The 22,713-nt window shown below is 38.9% G+C and overlaps 1 protein-coding gene across 5 annotated transcripts in view; it reads left to right on the top strand.

Annotated features, from left to right (window-relative positions):
- The window catches only part of stab2 (stabilin 2), a 39,702-nt gene that overhangs the window by 14,013 nt on the left and 2,976 nt on the right, over positions 1-22,713 (top strand). For 2 of the 5 annotated variants that reach the window (XM_041780418.1, XM_041780417.1), the window contains exons 19-66: positions 1,524-1,583; positions 1,675-1,764; positions 1,846-1,932; positions 3,347-3,458; positions 3,580-3,760; positions 3,857-3,950; positions 4,055-4,213; positions 4,337-4,432; positions 4,509-4,601; positions 4,678-4,725; positions 4,945-5,078; positions 6,338-6,440; positions 6,674-6,751; positions 6,853-6,942; positions 7,164-7,271; positions 7,488-7,619; positions 7,735-7,863; positions 7,942-8,004; positions 9,492-9,590; positions 9,773-9,968; positions 10,998-11,093; positions 11,234-11,285; positions 12,467-12,540; positions 12,622-12,747; positions 13,005-13,078; positions 13,175-13,246; positions 13,486-13,605; positions 13,925-13,969; positions 14,039-14,131; positions 15,192-15,347; positions 15,467-15,595; positions 15,695-15,754; positions 15,852-16,028; positions 16,125-16,214; positions 16,293-16,439; positions 16,549-16,608; positions 16,755-16,878; positions 17,050-17,199; positions 17,269-17,373; positions 17,452-17,559; positions 18,944-19,137; positions 19,214-19,355; positions 19,617-19,750; positions 20,052-20,217; positions 20,720-20,826; positions 22,043-22,162; positions 22,247-22,393; positions 22,538-22,648. In XM_041780418.1, the coding sequence (XP_041636352.1) occupies positions 1,524-1,583; positions 1,675-1,764; positions 1,846-1,932; positions 3,347-3,458; positions 3,580-3,760; positions 3,857-3,950; positions 4,055-4,213; positions 4,337-4,432; positions 4,509-4,601; positions 4,678-4,725; positions 4,945-5,078; positions 6,338-6,440; positions 6,674-6,751; positions 6,853-6,942; positions 7,164-7,271; positions 7,488-7,619; positions 7,735-7,863; positions 7,942-8,004; positions 9,492-9,590; positions 9,773-9,968; positions 10,998-11,093; positions 11,234-11,285; positions 12,467-12,540; positions 12,622-12,747; positions 13,005-13,078; positions 13,175-13,246; positions 13,486-13,605; positions 13,925-13,969; positions 14,039-14,131; positions 15,192-15,347; positions 15,467-15,595; positions 15,695-15,754; positions 15,852-16,028; positions 16,125-16,214; positions 16,293-16,439; positions 16,549-16,608; positions 16,755-16,878; positions 17,050-17,199; positions 17,269-17,373; positions 17,452-17,559; positions 18,944-19,137; positions 19,214-19,355; positions 19,617-19,750; positions 20,052-20,217; positions 20,720-20,826; positions 22,043-22,162; positions 22,247-22,393; positions 22,538-22,648 (5,331 nt within the window). Of the gene's footprint in view, positions 1-1,523; positions 1,584-1,674; positions 1,765-1,845; positions 1,933-3,346; positions 3,459-3,579; positions 3,761-3,856; positions 3,951-4,054; positions 4,214-4,336; positions 4,433-4,508; positions 4,602-4,677; positions 4,726-4,944; positions 5,079-6,337; positions 6,441-6,673; positions 6,752-6,852; positions 6,943-7,163; positions 7,272-7,487; positions 7,620-7,734; positions 7,864-7,941; positions 8,005-9,491; positions 9,591-9,772; positions 9,969-10,997; positions 11,094-11,233; positions 11,286-12,466; positions 12,541-12,621; positions 12,748-13,004; positions 13,079-13,174; positions 13,247-13,485; positions 13,606-13,924; positions 13,970-14,038; positions 14,132-15,191; positions 15,348-15,466; positions 15,596-15,694; positions 15,755-15,851; positions 16,029-16,124; positions 16,215-16,292; positions 16,440-16,548; positions 16,609-16,754; positions 16,879-17,049; positions 17,200-17,268; positions 17,374-17,451; positions 17,560-18,943; positions 19,138-19,213; positions 19,356-19,616; positions 19,751-20,051; positions 20,218-20,719; positions 20,827-22,042; positions 22,394-22,537; positions 22,649-22,713 lie in introns of all 5 variants that reach the window. The other 3 variants (XM_041780415.1, XM_041780416.1, XM_041780419.1) reach the window with 2 other exon arrangements.

The following is a 22,713-nucleotide window of genomic DNA, read 5'->3' as shown; positions in this document are numbered from 1 at the left end:
TGTTCTGTGGTCACATGAACCCAAATTTGAGTTAAAAAAAAAAAAAAAAAAGATGCCATGTCCTATAGACCACTAGTTCTCAGTCTGGGGGTCGGGACTCTCTTGGGAGACACAAGACTCTTAGATGGGGTCGCCAAATGCCTTAAAAAAGAATATTTAAAAAAAAAAATTCCGACCAAAGTTTGTTACTATTGCCAATTTTTATCAATTTTGCACAATTTGGACCCATTTTTGCCTCTTTTTAATGCACTTTACCTCTTTATGCCAATTTTGCCACATTTTAACCAATTTTCGTTATTTTTTTCCCACCATTTTTTTGCCAAATTTAACCCATTTCTGCCTCTCTAAAACCATTTTTCTCACTATAAAACCCTCTCCAATGTTTGTTTTTCTGCCCATATTTGCCACTTCTAAACCAGTTCTTACCACGTTCCATCTATTGTTGCCTCTGTTGACCCATTATTGTGAATATTAACCCCTTTTTGCAACTTTTTATGCCTATTGTTGCTGATTTTAACCATGATTGACTTTTTGTTACACCCATTTTAGCCAGTTCAACTAGTTTCTGCCATTTTTAATCCCCTTTTGCCCCTTTTAGCTTATTTCTGCCACTTGTATCTAGCTAATTTTTGCCAGTTCTAACCCATTTCTGCTTCTTTTATAATCCTATTTCACCACCTTTTCCACCATTTTTTCCCATTTTTTAAGCCATTTTAATTCTGTTATTAAGAAAAACGATGAACATTTTTAAGATGGTTATATATTATGGTACAAATGATTAATAAAGATATTTGTTGCTTTGATTAGAGTGGTTATTATTCAGGTTTTATATAAAATGTGGATATCACAGCTTATCTTGAAAATGGACCGTGATTTTGCTGATTCTATGGATCCCAGAAAGTTCTCCCCTTCCCCCCCTTACAGGCGGCCTTGTCTGCACATGACTACTTGAATGTGCATGACTGTGCTCAACCTCTTTCAAGTACAGTGGGGGTCCCCAGTCTCTGGCACCTTTATTTTGGGTTAGCGGGCTGAAAAGGTTGAGAACGCCTGTTTTAGAGAGACAGAGTCTCTCAGAAGTAAATATGGGAAGAGCTTCACCAATCTATGAAAAACGTTCTAAAAAACAATGCAAAGAAGAAGCCATATGTGAACACCATCCGGAAATGCTGCTGTCTTCTCTGAGCCAAAGCTCATCTCAAATGGAAAACTGTTCTGTGGTCAGATGAATCAAAATTGGATTTTTTTTAAACCATGGATGCCATGTCCTGCAGTCTAATAAAGACTTGTCAGTGCACAGCTCAAAATGAGCTGATGTTTCTCATTAAATGGTAAAACGTCACAGTTTTAACATATGATCTGTTGTTTATTTTCTACTAGGAATAAAATACGTGTTTATGAGATCTGCAAATCATTGCATTTTGTTTTATTTACATTCAAACAGTGTCCTAACTTTTTTGGAATCGTATTGTATTTGATCAAACCTGTCTTAGTAATGTTTAATTGAACCTTTTATGTTTCAGGGTACGTGTGTGAGCTGCTCCAAAGCCAAACAATCTCAGTGCTCATCTGGAGTTTTTGCAGTAAGACCTCTCACTCTGATCATTATTTTTAAGTTTATCTCCTCACAGTTAAAAAAAATGTTTACCTGATCATGTGATGATGTCTCATCAGAACTCCTCAATCTACGGGTGTCTCTACACTCACCCAGTTATTCAAGTCCCTGTGGTGGGCTGCTCGCCGCTCTGCAACGCCAACATAACGGTACACATAAACTCTAGAGTTGAAGGAAGCTTTAATCAAGCCTGTTAGAACAGAGATATCAGTCTTCTGTTTCTTTTCCAGACTCCAGTGTGCTGTAAAGGATTCTATGGTCCTGACTGCATATCCTGTCCAGGTGGATATCAGACACCGTGCTCTGGACACGGTCAGGTAAGACCTCATCTAGACATTTCTGTGTAGAGTCTGTTCATGAGTTTGTGCATGTTAAGTCTCATGGTTTATTTTTGGAGTACATTTGTTAGGGCTGGGCAATTATGGCAAAAAAACCCTGTCTGCTCTGGCATTGTCAAAATTAGAAGTTCATTTAAAAAAAAAAATCATGATTACAAACCTAATGTACCACGGAGTATAGGGGCCAACCTAAAAGATTAAAATATAAGGAGAATCTGTACATTTCTCATCAAAAAGCTCAAAAATTTGTTTGGAAAAAAATCAAAATTTCTGAGATTATAAGGTCTTATATTTACAACGTGTCAGACTTTCAAAAGTCAGGAATTTACAAGAAAAAAAAATCTAAATTTCATAATTTAAAGAAGACTTAAATTGACATTAGAAACTCATAGATTAAATTTTTTTTAAATCCTACAGTTTCAGATTTTGAATTTTGTGCATTATAATCCTAAAAATTCTTATCTAGGGTTCTGGGATATTACTGCTTTTAAAGTCATAAAAATGTATTTTTTATGAATTGATTTTTTTAAACCTGTTTTTTTTTTCTTGATATTAGTCTTTCTTTTTTCCAAGAGTGGTACTAATGCACTGTCATAATAATGGATTGTTTGGACGTAGATCTTTAGTTAAGAACAAGTCTACATAGGTCTGTTATGTTGGGATTTTGTCAATTAGAACAATTTCAAATAATGTGTACTTTTTCCGAGTGGGTCCAAGGGGGGCTTAGCTTTCTTCGATGCAAGCTCTAACATTTGTAGTCCATTTAGTCCCATGTAGTCCTTTTTTTTTCTCATAATTGACAATTACATATGGACCACTCAGCAGTCCCAGTTTAACTCTGATGACCACTCAACATTCACTGCTGTAACTTTATCCTTTTCTGCACTAATACATCTATTTAGAGACTCTAATTCAAAAGAAGAATTGACACTGTATGCAGGGGTGTAGCACAGGGGGGAAAAAGGGTACTGATTACCCAGGCCCACAGTAGGGAGGGGTCCTTGAGGAGCCTGCAATGAAAAGTGTGTTTTATCAATTTTTCTTAGTAATTAGTGTCATTATTAAATCAAAAACAACAAAATTAATCAGTCAACAGACTGAAATTTGAAAAAAAGAAATGAATACTGGGCGGCCTATGCTCATCCCTTAAAAATGTTCAAATGGTGTAGTCCAGCGCTGCAAAATAATGCAAGTAAATTCAGTTCAACCATAGTAAAAATATTGCTCATAAATGGGGAAATTATGCTTCAAAAGTACATTTAAATGCATAGATCCCTAGTTACGCCCCTGGCTGTATGGACCAGTGACATTTCAGCAGTTTGTATGTAAGTAAGAATAAAAAAATGATTTTTTTGTGTTTTAATAAATAAAAGTTGTTTCATTGTTGCTGCAGTGTTCTGATGGGATCACTGGCACCGGTACATGTGTATGTGATCAAAACTTCAGAGGATTTCGCTGTCAGTATTGCTCCGCCTCCAACAAATACGGACCAAACTGTGACAGAAGTAAGTTTGACTAATCTGTTCCCAAAGGAAGGCAGGCTTGACAGAAATGTAGCTTCTCTAATCATTTAAAAAGATCTTAACACTCATTCATTCACGCCCCGTCTCACCTGTGTGTCCCCAGCCTGTCCCTGCGTCCACGGTCAGTGTGATAACCGTGCAGACTCAGACGGTCGCTGTAAAACGGACACCTGTCAGTCAGGATTCACCGGCCCACTGTGTGATCGAAGGACGTCGGCGTGTGGCGTTAATGCTCAGTTCTGTCACGCGCACGCCGACTGTGACTTCAGCCAAGGAAATCCCAGGTGAGGTTACCTGCAGCTCAGCTCAGTCCCAGTGGAAACTCATTAGACCAGATTATAAGCAGTTATTCACTGTTTCTACTGTGTGTGTGTTCCCAGGTGTATTTGTAAACCTGGTTACCAAGGAGACGGGATCACCTGTGTGGAGGCTGACCCCTGTGCTCCGCCCCGCCGTGGTGGCTGCAGCGTGAATGTTTGTATTTAGAGATAATAAAAATTATTTCTGGAGATCAAAATCGTAACAAACTCTTTATAAACCCTTTCTTCTACTCTGTGTTTGTGTGGTGCCCCCTGCAGGCTAAATGCATTAAGACAGGCCCAGGGACTCACTCCTGCCAGTGTCTTAGTGGTTGGAAGGAGGATGGAGACGACTGCCAGCCAGTCAACAACTGTGAGCGACCTGATAACGGAGGCTGTCACCCCAATGCCACCTGTATCTACGTAGGACCTGGGCAGGTAACATCAGCTGCTGTTAACATCTTCTACACATTAACTAAAGTAATACAAGCAATCTTTGATTAAAAATCCAGATAAAGTCAATCTTGTTCTTCTTCTTTTGTTTTTTTGTCCGTCGTTCAGAGCGACTGTTCCTGTAAGGCGGGGTATAAAGGCAGCGGCTGGGACTGTGAGGCCGTCAATCAGTGTGTGACGGCTAACGGGGGCTGTCATTACCTGGTGAGGAAGATGATGAGAGCTTTTCATTCTTCCTTGTTTATATCTGTTTATCAGAGGTTTGTGTTTGTGTTCTCAGGCCAGCTGTCTCCTGCTCTCCTCTCAGTGGACGTGTGTCTGCGATGAAGGTTATGTCGGAGACGGACAGACGTGTTACGGCACCATCAGACAGGTGAGCCTTCACAGGTGATAAAATCTAATGACAAATATGTTTCTTTATACTCACGCTGTTTCTGTGATGCTTTCAGGAGCTCACAGCTATGCAGGGCGTCTCAGAATTCTCCACATGGACCACTGTGAGTATACGACACCTGACAAGATCAAAATGTTTGATCGTTTGATACTCTATGAAATTAAAGATGGTGATTATTTAATGCTGAAGTTTTAAAGAACTACATCTGTTTCAAAAGGCAGGTGTGTCCTTCACATTGTTTAAAATTCAGGAATGTATTTGCGAAATTTTGGAACCAGAGATTGTTGTCTCAGGTTGTAAATTTGTCTCCTTGTATTCTCAGGACTCTGGTCTGTCCTGGTCTCTTGCTGATCAGAATCTCACCCTGCTGGTGCCGTCTTCAGACGCTGTCGCTAAAATGTCCCCAGAGGATAAAACTTTCTGGACCACCAAGGGAAACCTACCCAGTCTCATTAGGTGACATCACTGAGAAACTGTTATTTTTAATCCACTTAGTTTTAGTTGGTTGCCTTTATTTACCACCTGCTAAGAAATGATAGTGATATTTTCATGATGATTTCAAGATCAACATGTATAAAACTAAGAACATACAGTACAGTAGTTAAATTGCCAAAACAAATTTTCGCTATAACCGTATCAACTTTATGCATAAAATAGTCTGGTATTGATCATTGGATTGTATATCAAACCCCTTCAAAATTTGTATCAAATTTACATAAAGTTGTATCAAAATCATACTGGAATCATATCAAAATAGTATCAAAAAAGTTATAAAATATCAAATTTGTATCAAAAAAATAAAAAAAACAGTATACAATATTAAAATTGTATCAAAATCATACCATAATCAAATTAAAAATTGTATCAAAATTGTTCAAAAATCATATCGAAATAGTATCAAAATCATATTGAAATTTGATCAAAATTGTAGATAAATCGTATCGAAATTGTATCAAAATTGTTTATAAATATCGTATAGAGTTTTTTTCAAAATTGTACCAAAATCATATTGAAATTGTTTCAAAACCATATCAAAATTGTTTGAAAATCGTACCTAAATCATATGGAAATTGTACTAATATTGTATTGAAATCGTACTGAAATTGTATTGAATTAATATTTAAAGTGTGTCAAAATCGAACCTAAATCATATGGAAATTGTATTAAAATCGTACCAAGATCATACTGAAATTGTATCGTGGCAGATATTGTGATATCAGAAAGTACATTGTTGTCAAAATATAGACATCATATCATGATGAAAATATTGATTTACACCCCTAGAAATTAATATGATTAATAGCAACAGGGGTTAAATTAGTTTGGGGTTGTCAGTGGCTCCACACTTAATCCACATGTGTGGAGACGGGCTGGAGCTGTTTCTGTGAAGTGATTATATTTTTTTTTTTCCTTTTGAGTTGTCTTTTTGAGTCTGTCCTCACCATTAAGTTTAAAAAGAACATCTCCGTAAGCATGAAAGCTCAGCCCTGTGCAGGTTAAAGGTGTAGATAGCTTCCCTCAGCATTTAGACATGAAACAAGAGCCAGTGTCTGAATATCAGTGGCGCTACATGCTTAGTGAATAAGACAACCAGACGGAGCAATTGATGTGCTATTAGCAGCCACAATCTATTTTTAGTTAATCAAGCTCTGAGTGTTACTTGATTTTGCTTGTTTTTGAGAGTTCTAACAGCTTTTTCCTGTATTGTATCGCAGAAATCACATGATCCAAGGTGTGTATCCATTATCCAGGCTGAGCAGCCTCCCCTCTCTCACCTCCCTCCTCAAGACCACACTTCCTGTTTCAACAACCAATGACGTGAGTCCATATTTAATGAGTTTTTTGCCATTTTTAGCAGTATTTTATAGTTTAGTATATCTAAGAAATTCTAATTATAGTGTAGTCCTTCTATGATGGGCTGATTTATGCAGTCTGGTTCATGCACTTAGAGCTATGTGTTTATAAAATGGAAAGGACTCAAATACATTATTGAATCATCCTTTTATTGATCATCAGAGTTGTTTCTGATTGAACTCCATTTTGTCTCTCAGGTCACAGCTGTTGGAGGAGCTACCATCACCACATCAAACGTCGCTGCTACCAACGGACTCATCCACATTATTGACAAGGTACACCGCTAACAATGCTAGAAGTGCTAACTGCACCAACAATTATAACAAAGCTAGTGGTGCATAGCCTTTATCTGATAGTTTCTTGTTTCTGTCTGCAGGTTTTGGTTCCTGACAGGAAGTTGAGCGAAGGTCTGCTGGCGACTCTTGCCCTTAAGACAGACTTCTCTCTGTTCAGATCCTACCTAATCGTACGACGAAAACACACACATAAACACAAACACACACTTTTCTCATTTAAGAGCAGGAAACTAGATGCTTTTCTGCCACCAACATTCAAATTGGGACTAAAATTAAAACATCATTCCAGTGATTTTCAGCCTGGCTCAAACACATAAACTCAGCTGTAGTCCTCTACAGACAGTTCATGTGTTCACGGTTTATTTTACTAGTTTGTTCTTCTTCTGTGCAGAATTATAACCTGACAGACGAGATCGAGCAGGCAGATGAGTTCACTGTGTTCGCACCAACAGACGCTGCCATTGCTGATTATCTGAAGAAAATGTCTCTCACTGCAATGGTATATTTTACTGGTGGTTAACAGTCAAACATGTACATTGATCAGTCCTATAAAAAGAGTCTTTGTTTACAAAAAATATGTCTTTTTGTAGTGTTTTGTCTGTTTAACTTCCTGCTAAAAATAAGCACTAAAATAATACTAAATGTAAACTTAAGAATTGGTCGACAGATTACATTGCTTGAAAAGTAATGTCTGTGCTTTTATTTTGACGAACAGGATGTGAACACTACTCGTTACCATGTGGTGCCAACGGAGCGTTTGTTGAAGACTGACCTGCAGCCTGGAGGGTACAAAGAAACCCTGCTCGGAATCTCCTACCAGCTCGGCTTCTATCCTCGAGACGGGAAGGTCAGAATCAGAAACACCAAGATCGATAACTTCATTAGATTAACTGATCATATAGAGCAACAAATACAAGCATTATAATGTAATAAATAACTGATAGACACTTTTTCTTTACCAGCTGTTTGTGAATGACGCTCAGCTGAACTCATCGAACCTTCTGAGTGGTCATGGAGTGATTCACGGACTGTCTACTGTCTTAGAGATCAACAAGAACCGCTGTGATGAGGTCAAATACCAGAAATTTCAGGTAACAAACAGGAAACAGAGATAGAAAATAAGAAAACTGACCAAATTATTAATAATACCTTCATATTTCCCTCCACAGGGTCCATGTGTGGACTGTTTGTTTCCAAGAAGTGACATCTGTCCCAACAAAACAGTTGAAGACGTAAGAAATAACACTTAATATCACAAAAACTCTCCTTCTATGCAGACGACTTCATGTTTCTCATAGATATATTTTTGTTTACAATAGATTATAAACAACGTATCAGATGTTGAAACAGATACATTTTACCATGGCATAAAAACATTAGCTTATTTGAATTTGATTGCAGCAACACATCTGTGTGCACATTTTGCAGACAAAAAAGTTGAGACAGGGCCATGTTTACCATTGTGGCAACAGTTTGTAAATGTCGGGGAAGAGAGGAGACCAGTTGCCGGAGAGTTGGGAGAGGGATGTTGTCCCATTCTTGTCTAATGTACGATTCTAGCTGCTCTTCTTTGCTGGCTTTTTCTTTCAATGGCGCTCCAAATATTTTCTATTGGGGAAAGGTATAGCATTGTCTTGCTGAAATGGTCAAAGCCTCCCCTGAAAAAGATGTTGACTAGATGGAAGCATATGTTGCTCTAAAACCTCTCTCTACTTTTCAGCATTGATAGTATCTCTCCAGATGTGTAAGCTGCCCACACCATAGGCACTAATGCAACCCCATACCATCAGAGATGCAGACTTTTGAACCGTGCGCTGATAACTAGCTGGATGGTCCCTCTCCTCTTTAATTCCCAAAACACAGTGTCTGTAGTTTCAAAAAGATTTTTTATTCTTCTGACCACAGAACAGTTTTCCATATTGCCTCCATTTTAAATGAACTTTGGCCCAGAGAAGACGGCATTGTTCTGGATTGTGTTCACATATGGCTTCTTAACTTTCCTTTGTGGATGGCACAGCTATCAGAGTTGACAGTCATTTCTGGAAGTGTTCCTGAGCCCATGCAATGGTTTTTTTGTACAGAATCATACCTGTTTTTAATGCAGTGTTGCCTGAGGGCCTGAAGATCCCTTGCTCACAGAGATTCTCTGAATCTTTTGATGATATTATGGACTGTACATGGTGGGATATAAGTCTTCACAATTCGCATTTGAGGGACATTATACTTAAATTGTTCCACAGTTTCTGGAGACAGTTTTTCACATCTTTACTTCTGAGAGTCTCTAAAATGCTCCTTTTACACCCAGTCACGTTACTGACCTGTTGCCAATTAACCTAATTAGTTGATAAATGCTTCTCCAGCTGTTTTTAAATTAGTACCACTTACTTTTCCAGCCTTTTTGTTGCCCCGTCCCTACTTTTTTGAGATATGTTTCTGCCATCAAATTCAAATGAGCTAATATTTTTCATGAAATGGTAAAACATCTCACTTTCAACATCTGATATGTTGTTTTTGTTATATTTTGAATAAAATATGGGTTTAGGAGATATGCAGGTCATTGTTTATTTACATCTTACACAGCGTCCCAACTTTTTTAGATTTGGGGTTGTAAGATAAGAAGTTTGCTCCTTTTAATAGAATAGAATTAACAGCATCAGAACAAACTGTTTAACTAAAGCCAGATCACACTCAGACTTTGTTTCTCTTGATTTCAATGTAGAAATCAGTGAAGAAGAGGAAGTGTATGATGAGCCGTGTGTTTGAAGAAGGGCGGCTACTGACCATCGGCTGCAAAGCGACCTGCCTGCAGTCCAACATCGTACGTCTGCCTGTCACATAACTTTATCTTCAAATAATTATTTACTTGATATTTTAGATTTACACTATTTTATACGGAAATGATTGTTAACTTCATATTTTAAATCTAATCGATTTTATCTGTAAATATTCATGATACAGACGTCTTTCCAAGCTATAAGAATAAAACCTTCTGTGCTTTAGGATTGGAAGTGTTGTGGAGGGTTTTTTGGGACGCATTGTGAACCGTGTCCGGGGCCGAAGGGTCATCCCTGCTCTGGCAATGGACAGTGTGATGATGGGACAGCGGGGACTGGATTATGTCGATGCTCCAAGGGATTCGTTGGGACAGCGTGTGAGAGCTGTGAAAGTGGGAAGTACTCAGTTCACTGTGACCAGGGTAAGGTGGACGACAGCTCAAAATATCAGTACTTTAAGATACTGTGATACTAATAAATGGTAGTGTCACGGGTTACGGGGAAAAAACTCAAAAGGGAGGACCCAAATGCAGATAAAACAGAAAGATTAATTAAACAAACTAAAGTCCAGGAAAAAGCAACTGAGGATCATGAGGAAAAGCCATTAACAAAACTTACTTAAAACAAAGTCCAACAAAAGCAAAATCCACAGGGAGCACGAGGAGAAAACACTGAGATTAACACGAGGAGTAACAAGCACGAGGAAGACATTTGCAATAAACCGACACAGACACAGGGAGACACAGAGCTTAAATACACAGGGAGTGATTAACAATGGCAGACAGGTGTGGACAATCAGACACAGGTGAAACTGGTGAAGGATAATCAAAGTGGAGGGAAACTCAGGCAGGAAGCAAAACTGGAATAACACACAAGGGAAGGCAACTACAAAATAAAACAGGAAACATGGGACCTAACACAAGAAGCACACAAGGACTGAAAACTGAACACAAGAAGCAAAACTACAGAAACACTGAAAACACAGGAGGATACAAAGAACCAAGGAGTGAACTCAAACACAGGGAGTAAAACTAAACATGAGACATAGGAATTAACCAAACATGAAACACAGGGAATAACTAGACATAAAATACAAGGAGTAACTAAACATAAAACACAGGGAGTAACTAAATACTAGAAACAGGAAAATACTACACAAGAAACACGAGGGCTAAAGAAAACTCCTAATAAACTCCAAACCTAAAACAAGATCAAACTAGAAAACAAGAATTCACAAAGATAACCATATGAAAACTCAGAAACATAATAAATCAAAACCTGGATCATGACAGGTAGTGCTGAAAAATTACAAATCATAGTACCAATACAATACAATACAATACAGAGAGCTTAATTCAGAAAAATGTGAGCAACTTTTGGAAAAGAGAAAGTCTCTGGAGTGAAGTAAAGGAAACTAGTCACCCCCCTTTATTCCCTTTTTCTCTCTGCAGACTGTCGTTGTAAAAATGGCCGCTGTAACGAGGGCGTAAAAGGCGACGGTTCGTGTGTCTGTGATGTGGGATGGAGAGGAATCCTCTGTGACGAGAGTGAGGCCATGTTTTATTCAACAGTCATATTTTGTTTCATTTTGTACACTGATGTGTTACGCAGTATATAAAACTGACATGGTCTTTATTAGACTTTATGATCGATGTGTCTCTGAGCTCTTGGTGCGCTCTTGTTGCAGAGACTGAATCAGAGGAGTTGTGTGGATCAGTGAAGTGTCACACCAGTGCAAAGTGAGTCAACACAAAATGATTTTAAACAGTTTTACAATGAAAAAACTGATTTACATTTTATAAAACAAATTTACACTCAACAAAACACATTTACAAAAAGTCTGATGCAAATTTACAAAGTCTGAAACATAACAAACACATTTTTACATTGCACGAATCAAAGTCAAGTTTAGCAAAAACAGCATTGATAATTTTAAATTCACAAAAAGTTTCATGTTTTGTAAAAGTTACAGTCCTAATTTTTTATCAGACTTTGTGAATTTGTTTCAAGTTTTGTAAAAGTGTTTCAGACTTCAGAGAAATTTTTTGTCATTCCTAAAAGTGTCTTGTTAATGTAAATCTGTTTTATGAATTATAAAAATGTTTTGTTAAAGTGAATTGTTTGATGCTTTGTGAATATGTTATAGTTTTTGAATTTATATCACACCTCCAGACCACCATAGTTTTATGGTTTTCACTATCTCTTTTTAAAGTATTTTGCATTTGTTTTTTCTGTTTTTGAGATTTGATAAACATTTGGATTTCTTTACATGTTTGATGGTTTTTATTATTTTGTCTTTGTTTGTATTTATTTCTTGTACATTTTCAAACATTTTATTTTGCATGTTTAAGTAAATGATTTCAGTATATTGTTGTTTTAAGGTGTTGTTTGAGAAACTTTTTGTTTTAATGTTGATGTGTCTTTTTTTTGTACATTTTTTGCATTTATTTTATTTTGAATGTGAAATTGTTGTTTTTTGTTTTGTTTTGTTTTGTTTTTTTTACCATTTTGATTGTTTTAATGTTAAATACTGTTTTTGATATGTTTGTTTTCTGATTACTTCTTGTTATGGGCCTTTTTGTTTTTCATTTTAGTTGTTTTAGCATTTTTAAATGATTTCGGTGTTTTTAAAGTTCATTGTTTTATTTAAATTTATGACTTTTTTTGTTTTTGTTGATATTATATATTTAGTGTGTCCATTGATTCTATTCACTTTTTTTTTTTTAATCCTTTTTTTTATTTTTTATTGTTTTGCCAGTGTATTTTGTTTGTAGTTTTGTGTTCATTGCTGTGAACGTGACTTCACATATCCCTCTTGTTTTAGAGTTTTAAGTAACTTTATTTTCAGTTTTAATAGTTTTGCATTTATTAATACTATGTGGTGTTTTAATGTTTTTATCGAACATGTCTTCTCTGTCAGCTGTTTACAGGGTAGTTCTGCCTCGTTTTGTTCGTGTGCTGCTGGATTTGAAGGAAATGGAACGTTCTGTAAAGGTAAACATATTAGTTCAGATTAAAAGGTTTGAGAAGATTTCATCTGTATTATTGTGAACTTTTATGGCGTGTATTTTGTAGCCAGAGACCCGTGTTCAGTGAGTAATGGCGGCTGCAGTCCGGTCGCCGTGTGTAAGAGGACATCACCCGGCCTCAGAGAGTGTGTGTGTGGCTCGGGTTACCGTGGTGATGGACTGGTGTGTGTGGGTATGTTATTTTTTATTTTCAATATTCAGTATTTTTTAGATTAGAAAATCATAGTTCAGACTTGAAAGATTGGACTTATATTTTCTTTTAAAATTCAAAGTGAAAGTTCAAAGTGAAAGAGATCATTTACATTAAATGAATCTGAGGACTAAAATTAACATGACTGTAATTCTACAATAAGAAAATTAAACAAGTTGGAATATAGCTCTTTGTGATGCGTTTGGGTGCTGTTGGACATTTTTCTATTTCTCTCACAGAAATCAATCCCTGTCTGGAGGGAAATGATGGCTGCCATGCTGATGCTGAGTGCATCCATGTCGGACCAAACAAAGTAAAATCTGTTTTTTTTTTCTTTTCTTTTCTTTTTCTGTTTTCATTGACATTGTTCCATGGTGGTGAGACTTTTATTGTTGTAACCCTCTTGCAGACTTCTTGTGCCTGTAGAGATGGTTTTCATGGCAACGGTCAGGACTGCAAAATGATTGACCTTTGCAAAAAGGTGAGTTTGTGCTGGTGTGCACATTTGTGCAAAGCGTATGCAGTTAGGGAAAAAACCGTCCCTATAAACATGTGATATAATATCCAAATGCAAAGGCTGCACATGAGCTTTTATCTCTGAGACTAAACCCTGCTCATATACTGTGAGCTACTGCAGGAAAGACAGCTATTGGCCAAATGTAAGTTACACAGTACCAATAACTCTTCATTGGTTAATCTGAGCTCTGTGGATGTTTCCAGAGACATGGCGGTTGTCATGAGTATGCCAAGTGTAACATGACGGCTCCAGGTGTTCGCACTTGCACGTGTACCAGCAGCTACATCGGAGACGGATTCTCCTGTAGAGGCACAGTGGGGAAGGTGAGACACAGAGATTAGCACCATCTCCTCTGATGAATTAAATACGTTTGTATTTGCATTAGGGCTGTCAAGATTAATTGCATTAGTTGTAATTAAGGGCCACGTAAATCACATGATTTATTGTCCCTATCAGCACACTCTGGTTAGCTACATCAGTGTCTCCCTGCAGACGTTGATGTACTGTTGCAAAATAGTGGAGTTCTAATATGCGACAAAAAGGATTCTATTTTTAAAAATGTTTTTCTTTTGACAGCCCTAAAGCATTATAAATGTAACAGATGTGATGTTTTATTGAAAGTGAAATCTACTTTGTCTGCAGGAGATCCTAAAGAGGAAGCTCAGAGACTTCTACATGGCATTGATAGTAAGTGATGCTGCTTTCTGTCGCCCCCTGCAGGTGAGCTCACACTGACTGTCCTTTTAAATCTCTCAGGTGACTCAGATCTCTCTGAAAGGTCGCGGGCCGTTCACCGTATTCGTTCCAACAGCGGATGCCTTTAATGAGGAGAAGCAAGGAGCCGGCAGGGTGAGATGATTGATACGTGATTCTGACATGTTTGAGTTTTGTATTGAGTGTTAAATGTTGGATGGGTTTCGCATAATCCAAGCTTGGTGGAACGAGTTAAAATTATTCCGTTCCTTAGTATTAGGGCACAGAAGTATATTAAGTCATGTCATCAGCATAAAGATGAAATTTAACATTTTATTTTGCTCCTGTAATACCATTAATATACAATGAAAGTGTGATGTTACATTATGAAGCTACAGTGGCTATAGAAAAGATTCACCCTGTTGAATTTTTTACCCTTTTATTGATTTTATGGATCAATCATGGTCAATATAATTTGGGTTTTTGACAAGAAAAAATGCAAAACCTTCACATCTGTAATGTTAAAGTGAAAACAGAGTTCTACAAAGTAATGTAAATTAAACAAAAATATGTAATATTTCTGGTTAAGCAGTAGTCTTGGCAACCATTCCACCTTGAAGACAAAAGAACACTCCAAGCAACTCAGAGAAAAGGTTATTGAAAAGTACAAGGCAGGGGATGGATACAAAAACATTCCAAGGCACTGAACATCCAGTTAAATCCATCATCAAGAAATGAAGGAATATGGCACATGTGTAAAGCCGTCCTCACAAACTGAGCAGCCATTCAAGAAGGAGGCTAGTGAGAGAGGCCACAAAGACACTGATGACTTCTCTGAGGGATTCAATCTGGACTGGAGTTCACCAAAAAGCATGTGGGAGACTCCATGGTCAAGTGGAAGAAAGTTCTTTGGTCTGATGAGACCAGAATGGTGCTTTTTGGCCATCAGACAAGATGCTATGTTTGGCACATCACCACAAACACATAATCCCCACTGTGAAGCATGGTGGTGGCAGCATCATGCTGTGGGGATGGTTCTCAGCAGCCGGCCCCGGAAGGCTTGTAAAGGTAGTGGGTAAAATCAATACGGCAAAATATAGGAAAATCCTAGAGGATTTACACTGATACTGGATACTTGATACTGGATAACACTCAACAACACATTGGGTGTTTGTATCTGATGTCTGAGTTTTGTTATTGTATTTTTTGTTTTTAGTTTAAAAAGTTGACATCAGAGAAACATTTTGAAGAATTCAGCGCCATCCTACGCAGCCACATCGTCATGTGTCACACTCTGCAGTCTGCTGACCTGAGCCAACCACGAAACATGACATCTCTCTCCGGACTCGTCCTGACCACCAGGTCCAACCAGGTTGCAGAATTTACCTGTCTTTCACATTAAAACATCCTCTTATCTTTGAATCAGTCTGAAGACTTGAATTGAGTTTTTGTATATTAACATCTGTATATTTGTGTGCCGGTTGTTTTCAGGGTAGCATCTTCATCAACGAGGCCAATGTGACGTACAGCCACGGCCTCAGCACCAACGGTGTCTTCCACGAGATCAACAGGATTCTGTTTCCTCCCAAAAAAGACAGAATAGAAGACTCAGACCGACCTGTGAGTCCTTCCTGTCAGATTTTATAGACAGGTCTGGTTATAAGTGAGTGGTTTTCCTGACTAGTCGATCGTTGAATTAATGAGTGTTGATGATTTCAGGTGAACCTGAGTGACATTGCAGATCGTCACGGATACAAAACCTTTTACAGACTGCTGGAGGTGAGACAATCAGACAATCTTTTCTGACAGGTTTTTGTGGCGAGACGTCAGTGAGTTGATGTTTTGGTCTCCAATTGACTCATCTGTGGTTTTTAAGGACTCAGGTGTGATGGACCTGGTAGGGGACGTGATGTACCGGCCGGTGACTGTCTTCCTGCCCTCAGACAACGTCATGGCGTCCCTGCCGCAGGAGCAAAAGGACTTCCTGTTTCACAAAGACAACAAAGCTCAGCTGCAGGAGTACCTCAAGTTCCACATCCTGCACAGTCAAAAGGTTGGAGACTGAAACCTAACTGCAAAGTACAAGGAACAGAAGAATAACTAAAAAGTACAAAGGAACAGAATCTCTGACATGTCTTTGCGGTCTTAGGTGTATGCTGAAGGTCTGATCCACCTGGACTCACCTCGGACTCTGCAAGGTTCACCTCTGAGCTTCAGCTGTGGAGGGTCTGATGCCATTGTAAGAGCAGGAAGAACAGGTTTATAAAACCACAGAAGAAGAGTCCTGGTGTTGATGAAGGTCTTTGTGTGTGAACAGGGAGAAGTGTTTGTTAACGATGGAAAATGCCGGATTGTTCAAAGACACCTCGCCTTTAACGGCGGCATCGCCTACGGCATCGAATGCCTGCTGACTCCGCCCAGCCTCGGAGGACACTGCATTGAACCAAAGACCCTTGACCTTCAGGTGAGTCCTACCTGTGAATATTTAGCTTCAGTATCAGAACAGCTAACAGGCTAATGTTAGCATTAACTAACTTAACTAACTTCCTGTTTCTGTTTTTCTCCTGCGGTAGATGAGCTGTGAAGTGTGTGGCTCCTCTGCGGCTCGCTGTCCCAAAGGCTCCAAACTTAAGGTCAGAGTGACACTCTGTTCACAATAAACCAGCTCTGTCTGATCCTAGACCTAACTTTTTTGGAATTGAGGTTGTATTATATGGATTATAGGGATCATCTGTGCACAGTAAACCATCTCTGTTTGTTCTCTGTTGTTTGGTGTTAGGACGTTGAGAAGTGTGACCTTCCATCAGTGTACATAAACAAAAACTCGGGCTGCCGCAGCATCTGCACCGTCAGCTTCTTTAAACCAAAGTGTTGTGTAGGTTACTACGGACGGGACTGTCAGGGTAAGATGACATCATAAAAAACACTAAAAACAAATCTCGAAATAATTCTTAACGCCCATCATTTAAGTTATTGCGGCGGAATAAAGCCTCCATACATCATGAATATGGTAATGAGTCCATGATGATGTCATGATGACATTACATTGATCAGCTGTTGTCTCTCTCTCTCAGCCTGTCCCGGCGGCAGCAGCTCGCCCTGCAATAACCACGGTAAATGTGATGACGGTCACCTTGGTAACGGCACCTGTACCTGTGATGCTGGTTTTGGGGGCGTGGCCTGTGAGCTGTGCAGTGAAGGGTTCTATGGTGGCAGCTGTAAAGGTGAGCAGCAGCCACATACTTTGACCTTTATGGGTCTCCATCTCTGACTTTTTGGTTCCTGTTTCTCAGCCTGTAACTGTTCAGAGCACGGGTCATGTGACCAGGGACGGACAGGGACCGGAGCTTGTTTCTGTGAGGCAGGCTGGACCGGAGATCGCTGTGAGAAGCAACAGAGTGAGTTTTGTCTTTAAGATATAAACAGATAAAAACATGAACAGGTAAAAACATTAAAACGTTTGTTTTTGTTTGTAGCTGAGGTTCTGCAGTGTTCTCCGTCCTGTTCTCCAAAAGGGATTTGTCGTGAAAACAACACCTGTGAATGTCTGCGATTTTATGTAGGAGACGGCTACGCCTGCAAGGGTAAAAGCAAGCATGTTAGACCCTGTGCCCCTGGTTTTAAGTTTTTGTCTATTTTTTTCAGTAATAACTGAAAACAACTTCCTTGTCCCTTTTTAACCATTTTTCACCTTTTTTCAATTTTTGCCCCTTTTTTTGCAGTTTTGCAACCCACTTTTGCCACTTTCATCCAATTTTTGCCTCTTGAAACCCATGATTGCCACTCTTTGACAACTTTTCATCAATTTTTCCTCAACTGTTTGCCAATTTTAACTCAGTTTGTCACTTTTGAATATTTTTTGCCCCTTTTTAACTGCTTTTCACTTTTTTCTTTTTTCTTTCTTTTTTTTTTTTTTTACTAATTTTTGCCTCATTTAATCATTTTGTAACTCATTTTTGCCATTTTTGTATCTTTTGATGAAGTTGTGTCACTTTTCAACCACTTTTCACAATTATTTTAACCTATCTTTCCCCCTCTTTTGCATTTTTGTAAACCATTTTTGCCACTTTTACCCACTTTTTGCCTGTTTTAACTCATTATTGCCAGTCTTTGACCCTGTCTCATCATTTTGTCCATTTTTTTTTTGCCAACTTGAACCCATTTTGCTACTTTGACATTTTTTTGCCCCTTTTTAACTGCATGTCACATTTTTTACCCATTTTTGCACCTTATATGCATTCTTATAACCCATTTTTGCCACTTTTTCTGATTGTTGCTAATTTTGGGCCCTTTTGTAAATGCTATGTAACTTTTTAACCACTTTTCACCTTTTTCCACCTACTTTTGTGCCTTTTATTGCATTTTTATGATACATTTTTGCCACTTTCATCCAATTTTTGCCTCTTTTAACCCTTTTTTTCCATTCTTTGACCCTTTTACATAATTTCTTACACAAATTTCTGCCACTTTGAGCTAAATTTGCCATCTTTAACCTTTTTTGTCACCTTTTTTAACAGCGTTTCATATTTTCTTACCCATTTAGCCACTTTAGTCTGATTTTTGCCAATTTTGGGCTCTTTTAAATAAAGTTGTTTCACTTTTTAACCACTTTTCACAGTTTTTTTAACCCACTTTACCCCTTTTATTGCATTTTGTAACGCATTATTGTCACTCTCTGGCCCATTTTCACAATTTTTTGGCTCATAAATACTGTTAATGGGACGGGGCAGTTTTGGAGAACATGCACAAGCTTGGGTAGGGGCGAGTTTTGTTTGTAAGTTTTCATACTTGGAGTTTTGGTGCATGTAAAATATCTTCAGTGAATTCTACTCACTGTTTTATAAATGAAGTTCCTGACAGGTTAATACAGACATCACCTGCAAACATCAGGGATGACTAGATGGGACATTTTGGACACACACACACACAAAAAAAAAAGCTCTAAATCCACTCGGCCTCTCTCTTCAGCAATGGATATCTGCAGCGTCTGGAACGGCGGCTGTGCTAAAGGAGCCAAATGTTCTCAGGTGGGAGAACAGGTGACCTGCACGTGTCCCAAATTTCACCAGGGAGATGGCTACACCTGTCTGCCCATCGACCCCTGCGCCTCTGGGGACAACGGAGGCTGCCATGAGCACGCCACCTGCACCATGACGGCCCCGGTGAGAGGACAGTTATTATTAAACGTGTCATCCTCATAATCGCAGGTGTGTGACAGGTGACTGTGTTTGCAAACAGGGGAAGAAGAAGTGCACCTGTAAGGACAACTACATCGGAGACGGCGTCACATGTGAGGTTAAACAGAAGCCAATCAGCCGCTGTCTCCAAGACAACGGACAGTGTCATCAAGACGCCAAATGCACCGACCTGCACTATGAAGGTATCTAAACTGAAATAACAAAAAAAATGTATGTGTTATGTATGTGTTGTAAATATAAAGTCTTAGATAAATGTTTGTAATGTAGGTGTTTGTTCTTTTTAAACTATAACCATCTACAACATGTAGACCAAGTGACAATGTATGGTTGAGAAAAGTGAAGCCTGAGTAACTAGAACTACTAAGAAACCTCTGTAGACATGCTTGCAGAGGTTTGCAGCGTACAAGATGTTTGTTTGAATGTGTTTTTCATTTTTGTTACAGATGCAAAGTTTGGAGTGTTTCACTACCGTTCAGTCAAAGGTCAGTACAAGCTGACGTACAGCGAGGCGCAGCAGGCCTGCATCGCAGAGGGAGGCAGCCTGGCTACATACACTCAGCTGTCCTACGCTCAGCAGGTCAGTGAACACAATCATTAATTGAAAAACGGAAGCAAATTTTTGCCTTGCTTTGTTAATTTAAAAAAGGGAGGGATTTCTGTACAAACTGTAATAAAGCAAGGGGGGAAAACTTTCGACATTATAAAACCCATGCACACAAACAGATTTTTGATACCAATACTCTGCTCCCTGTTTTTAATATTCTTGGTATTTTTTTTACATTACTTTGGCAATGAAACTGATGCTGTTTTCCCTACCAGAAAAGCTGATTGAATTAAAACTGAACCAAACAGACAGCTTCTCCTGTTGGTGCCTGTAGGGGGGGCTGAACATGTGTGCTGCCGGGTGGTTGGACGCGGCCCGGGTCGGGTACCCAACGACTTATTCAAACCCTCAGTGTGGCTTTGGACACATTGGCATTGTGGACTACGGGACACGCAAAAACCTGAGTGAGACCTGGGACACTTTCTGCTTCAGGATAAAGGGTGAGAAAGACTCAGTTTCAGTAAAAATCAAACCACACTGACACCTCTTTGATACCACAGCAAGAAAAAATTTGGTTTGTAATTGCTGTTATTACTGCTCTGTAATCACGTCATCCTGCTTGAATAGAGAAGAATGGAGAGAGATTGTGATGCAGCCCCCTGTATTACTGTTGTTTTAATATTTAGCAGTAAAACTCAATAATCAGCAGGAAAACAACTTCAGGGTCACAGAGATGTTGTACATTATGATTCTATTTGTTGAGCCATGTTCTGAGTCAAATATAGGTCTGAAATAGTTTGCTAGTCTGCACAGTCTATCAGAAAGTTCACACTGGTATCGGATCGGTACTCTGTATCGGCCGATCCGAAACACCTTGGTAATCGGAATCATATTGGGAAGGAAAAAATGGTGTCGAAACATCCCTATAAATGATATCAGTTTATTTAGGATGGATTGATGGTTAGTAGAGAGCTGATTTTAGTGCATTTGTCTTTGTTTCAGAGGTGAAATGTGAGTGTAACCCCGATTATGTAGGAGACGGTCTCAGCTGTGTGGGAAACCTGCTCCAGATCCTCAAATCTACTCCCAACTTCTCAAACTTCCTCACAGTGAGTCAGTGTTTGTTTTACTGTTTAGTCATGATTTAACTTGATTTTCATCTGAGTTAGGCAAGACACATAGCATGACTGTTACGTCCCTACAATATAAATGTGAAAGCTTTGTCTCCATGTTTTTATTGTTATATCTGATCCCCCACTTCTAAACGTCTTTGTACATAAAAATTTAGCATACCCAAACTATACTGAAATACAATATATCATAAACTAAAAGCAACTAAACTTAAACTCCTGTGTAAATGCTGTCACATTAACCAGGATCATTGGACTGGTGAGTCATTTTGTACTCACTCCTGCATATTTACTTTTTTTAACAATGTTGAACAGCATATTTGGCAGAGTTATCACTTTGATGCTGTCACATAGCTCTAAGTCATGGTTTCAGACCACAAAAATCACTGTGAAACGCTGAAAACTTGGTCCTGTAGAAAGTTAGTCTAACCAGGAATAGCTCTGCAACGTTTCTCAGCAACGTTTGCTGTGAGAGGTGTCCTGGAAATTTTACCAGTAGTAGAGGATCAATGAAGAATCTTGAGTCAAGCAAATGTCTTTGTTGAATTTTATTATCTTGCAGGAGTGAAGTCAATCATACAGTGCATACAAGATCTTCAGAAAGAGTTCTGCAGAATTACAAACTTACAGACCTTTTATACACTTAAAAATCATAATGATTATTAACATGAATTAACATAAGATAGAATCATATTGCTCTATTAAATACACCTCCTCCTGACTCTGTGACACGTGAATCCTCTGACACATGCAGCTTTCTCGGTACCGGCCCCTCCCTTGACCTTGGCCTCTAAACCTCACAGGGATCTGGAGGGGAGGATGGCACTGGTATCTACCCTGTGCCTCCCCGGTTGCATTCCTTCCTTTCTTCTAACAGTGCCCTTTGTTCACTAATTAAACTTTGTATATCTTTTCAGATTAGACTTGGTACCAGGTGGTGCTCTCTTCATAGATCGAACGTAGCAGAGATAGGATGTCTTGTTTATGAGAGGAAAGCCAGCACTATTAGATTATAAAACAAAACTATCATATTAGAGAAAGAAAGTGTATAAAAAATATATAAATTAATAGATTTTTCCATTACAGAGGGAGCTCTTTAACGGGGTTCAGCAGACCAGTCAGCCAACAAAGAGTCAATTTATACTAAATGAACAGTGATACTAATGCTTCATCAATCATTTCTTTTTCTCTGCAGCAAATCCTGAACTCGTCTCGGGTGTCTGACTCAGGTAAACAGTTTGTGAAGCGGCTCAGCAACCTGACCATTCAGTCCACTCTGTTCGTACCTGACAATGGTGGCCTCCCTGACAATCAGGTGAGTCTCTGCTTCACATTAAGCTGCCCACACAAAGAAAAACACCTGTCCTTCTCTCACCTGTCCTGTGTTTCTATCATGCAGACTCTGTCCATGCGGGACCTCGAGCTCCACCTGTCAGAGGGTCAGGCTCTTCCTCTGGACCAGTTGAAGAACGGCACTCACATCAGAACTCGTGTCGGCGCGCTAACCGTCCTTGGAATCGCTGATCTAATGAACCCGTCAGCTCTGGTCAGATTTAATACTGCACTAAAGATGTCGACCAAACTGACCTTATATCAGTCTCTGACCTTTAAAGGGTCATTGCAAGGTTTTTATCTGACATTGCCAGAAAATCAGAAAGTCATTTAATCTCATGTTTTGTCATCTCTTTAGTCATCTCGTTACATCAACAACCGCTTCATCACCACCTCAGACATCCAGGCTGCAAATGGGGTCATTCATGTTCTCCAGGGGCCGCTGAAAGCCCCGCCCCCTCGCCAAGCAGTGAGTGATGTCATGAAACAGTGATAATTTGATTTTTGTCTCTAACATTTTTTTTTTTTTAATAC

This window comes from Cheilinus undulatus, linkage group 23 (assembly GCF_018320785.1).
Source record: "Cheilinus undulatus linkage group 23, ASM1832078v1, whole genome shotgun sequence".
Taxonomy (NCBI): Eukaryota; Metazoa; Chordata; class Actinopteri; order Labriformes; family Labridae; genus Cheilinus; species Cheilinus undulatus.
This window is presented reverse-complemented; position numbering and strand designations above follow the sequence as displayed.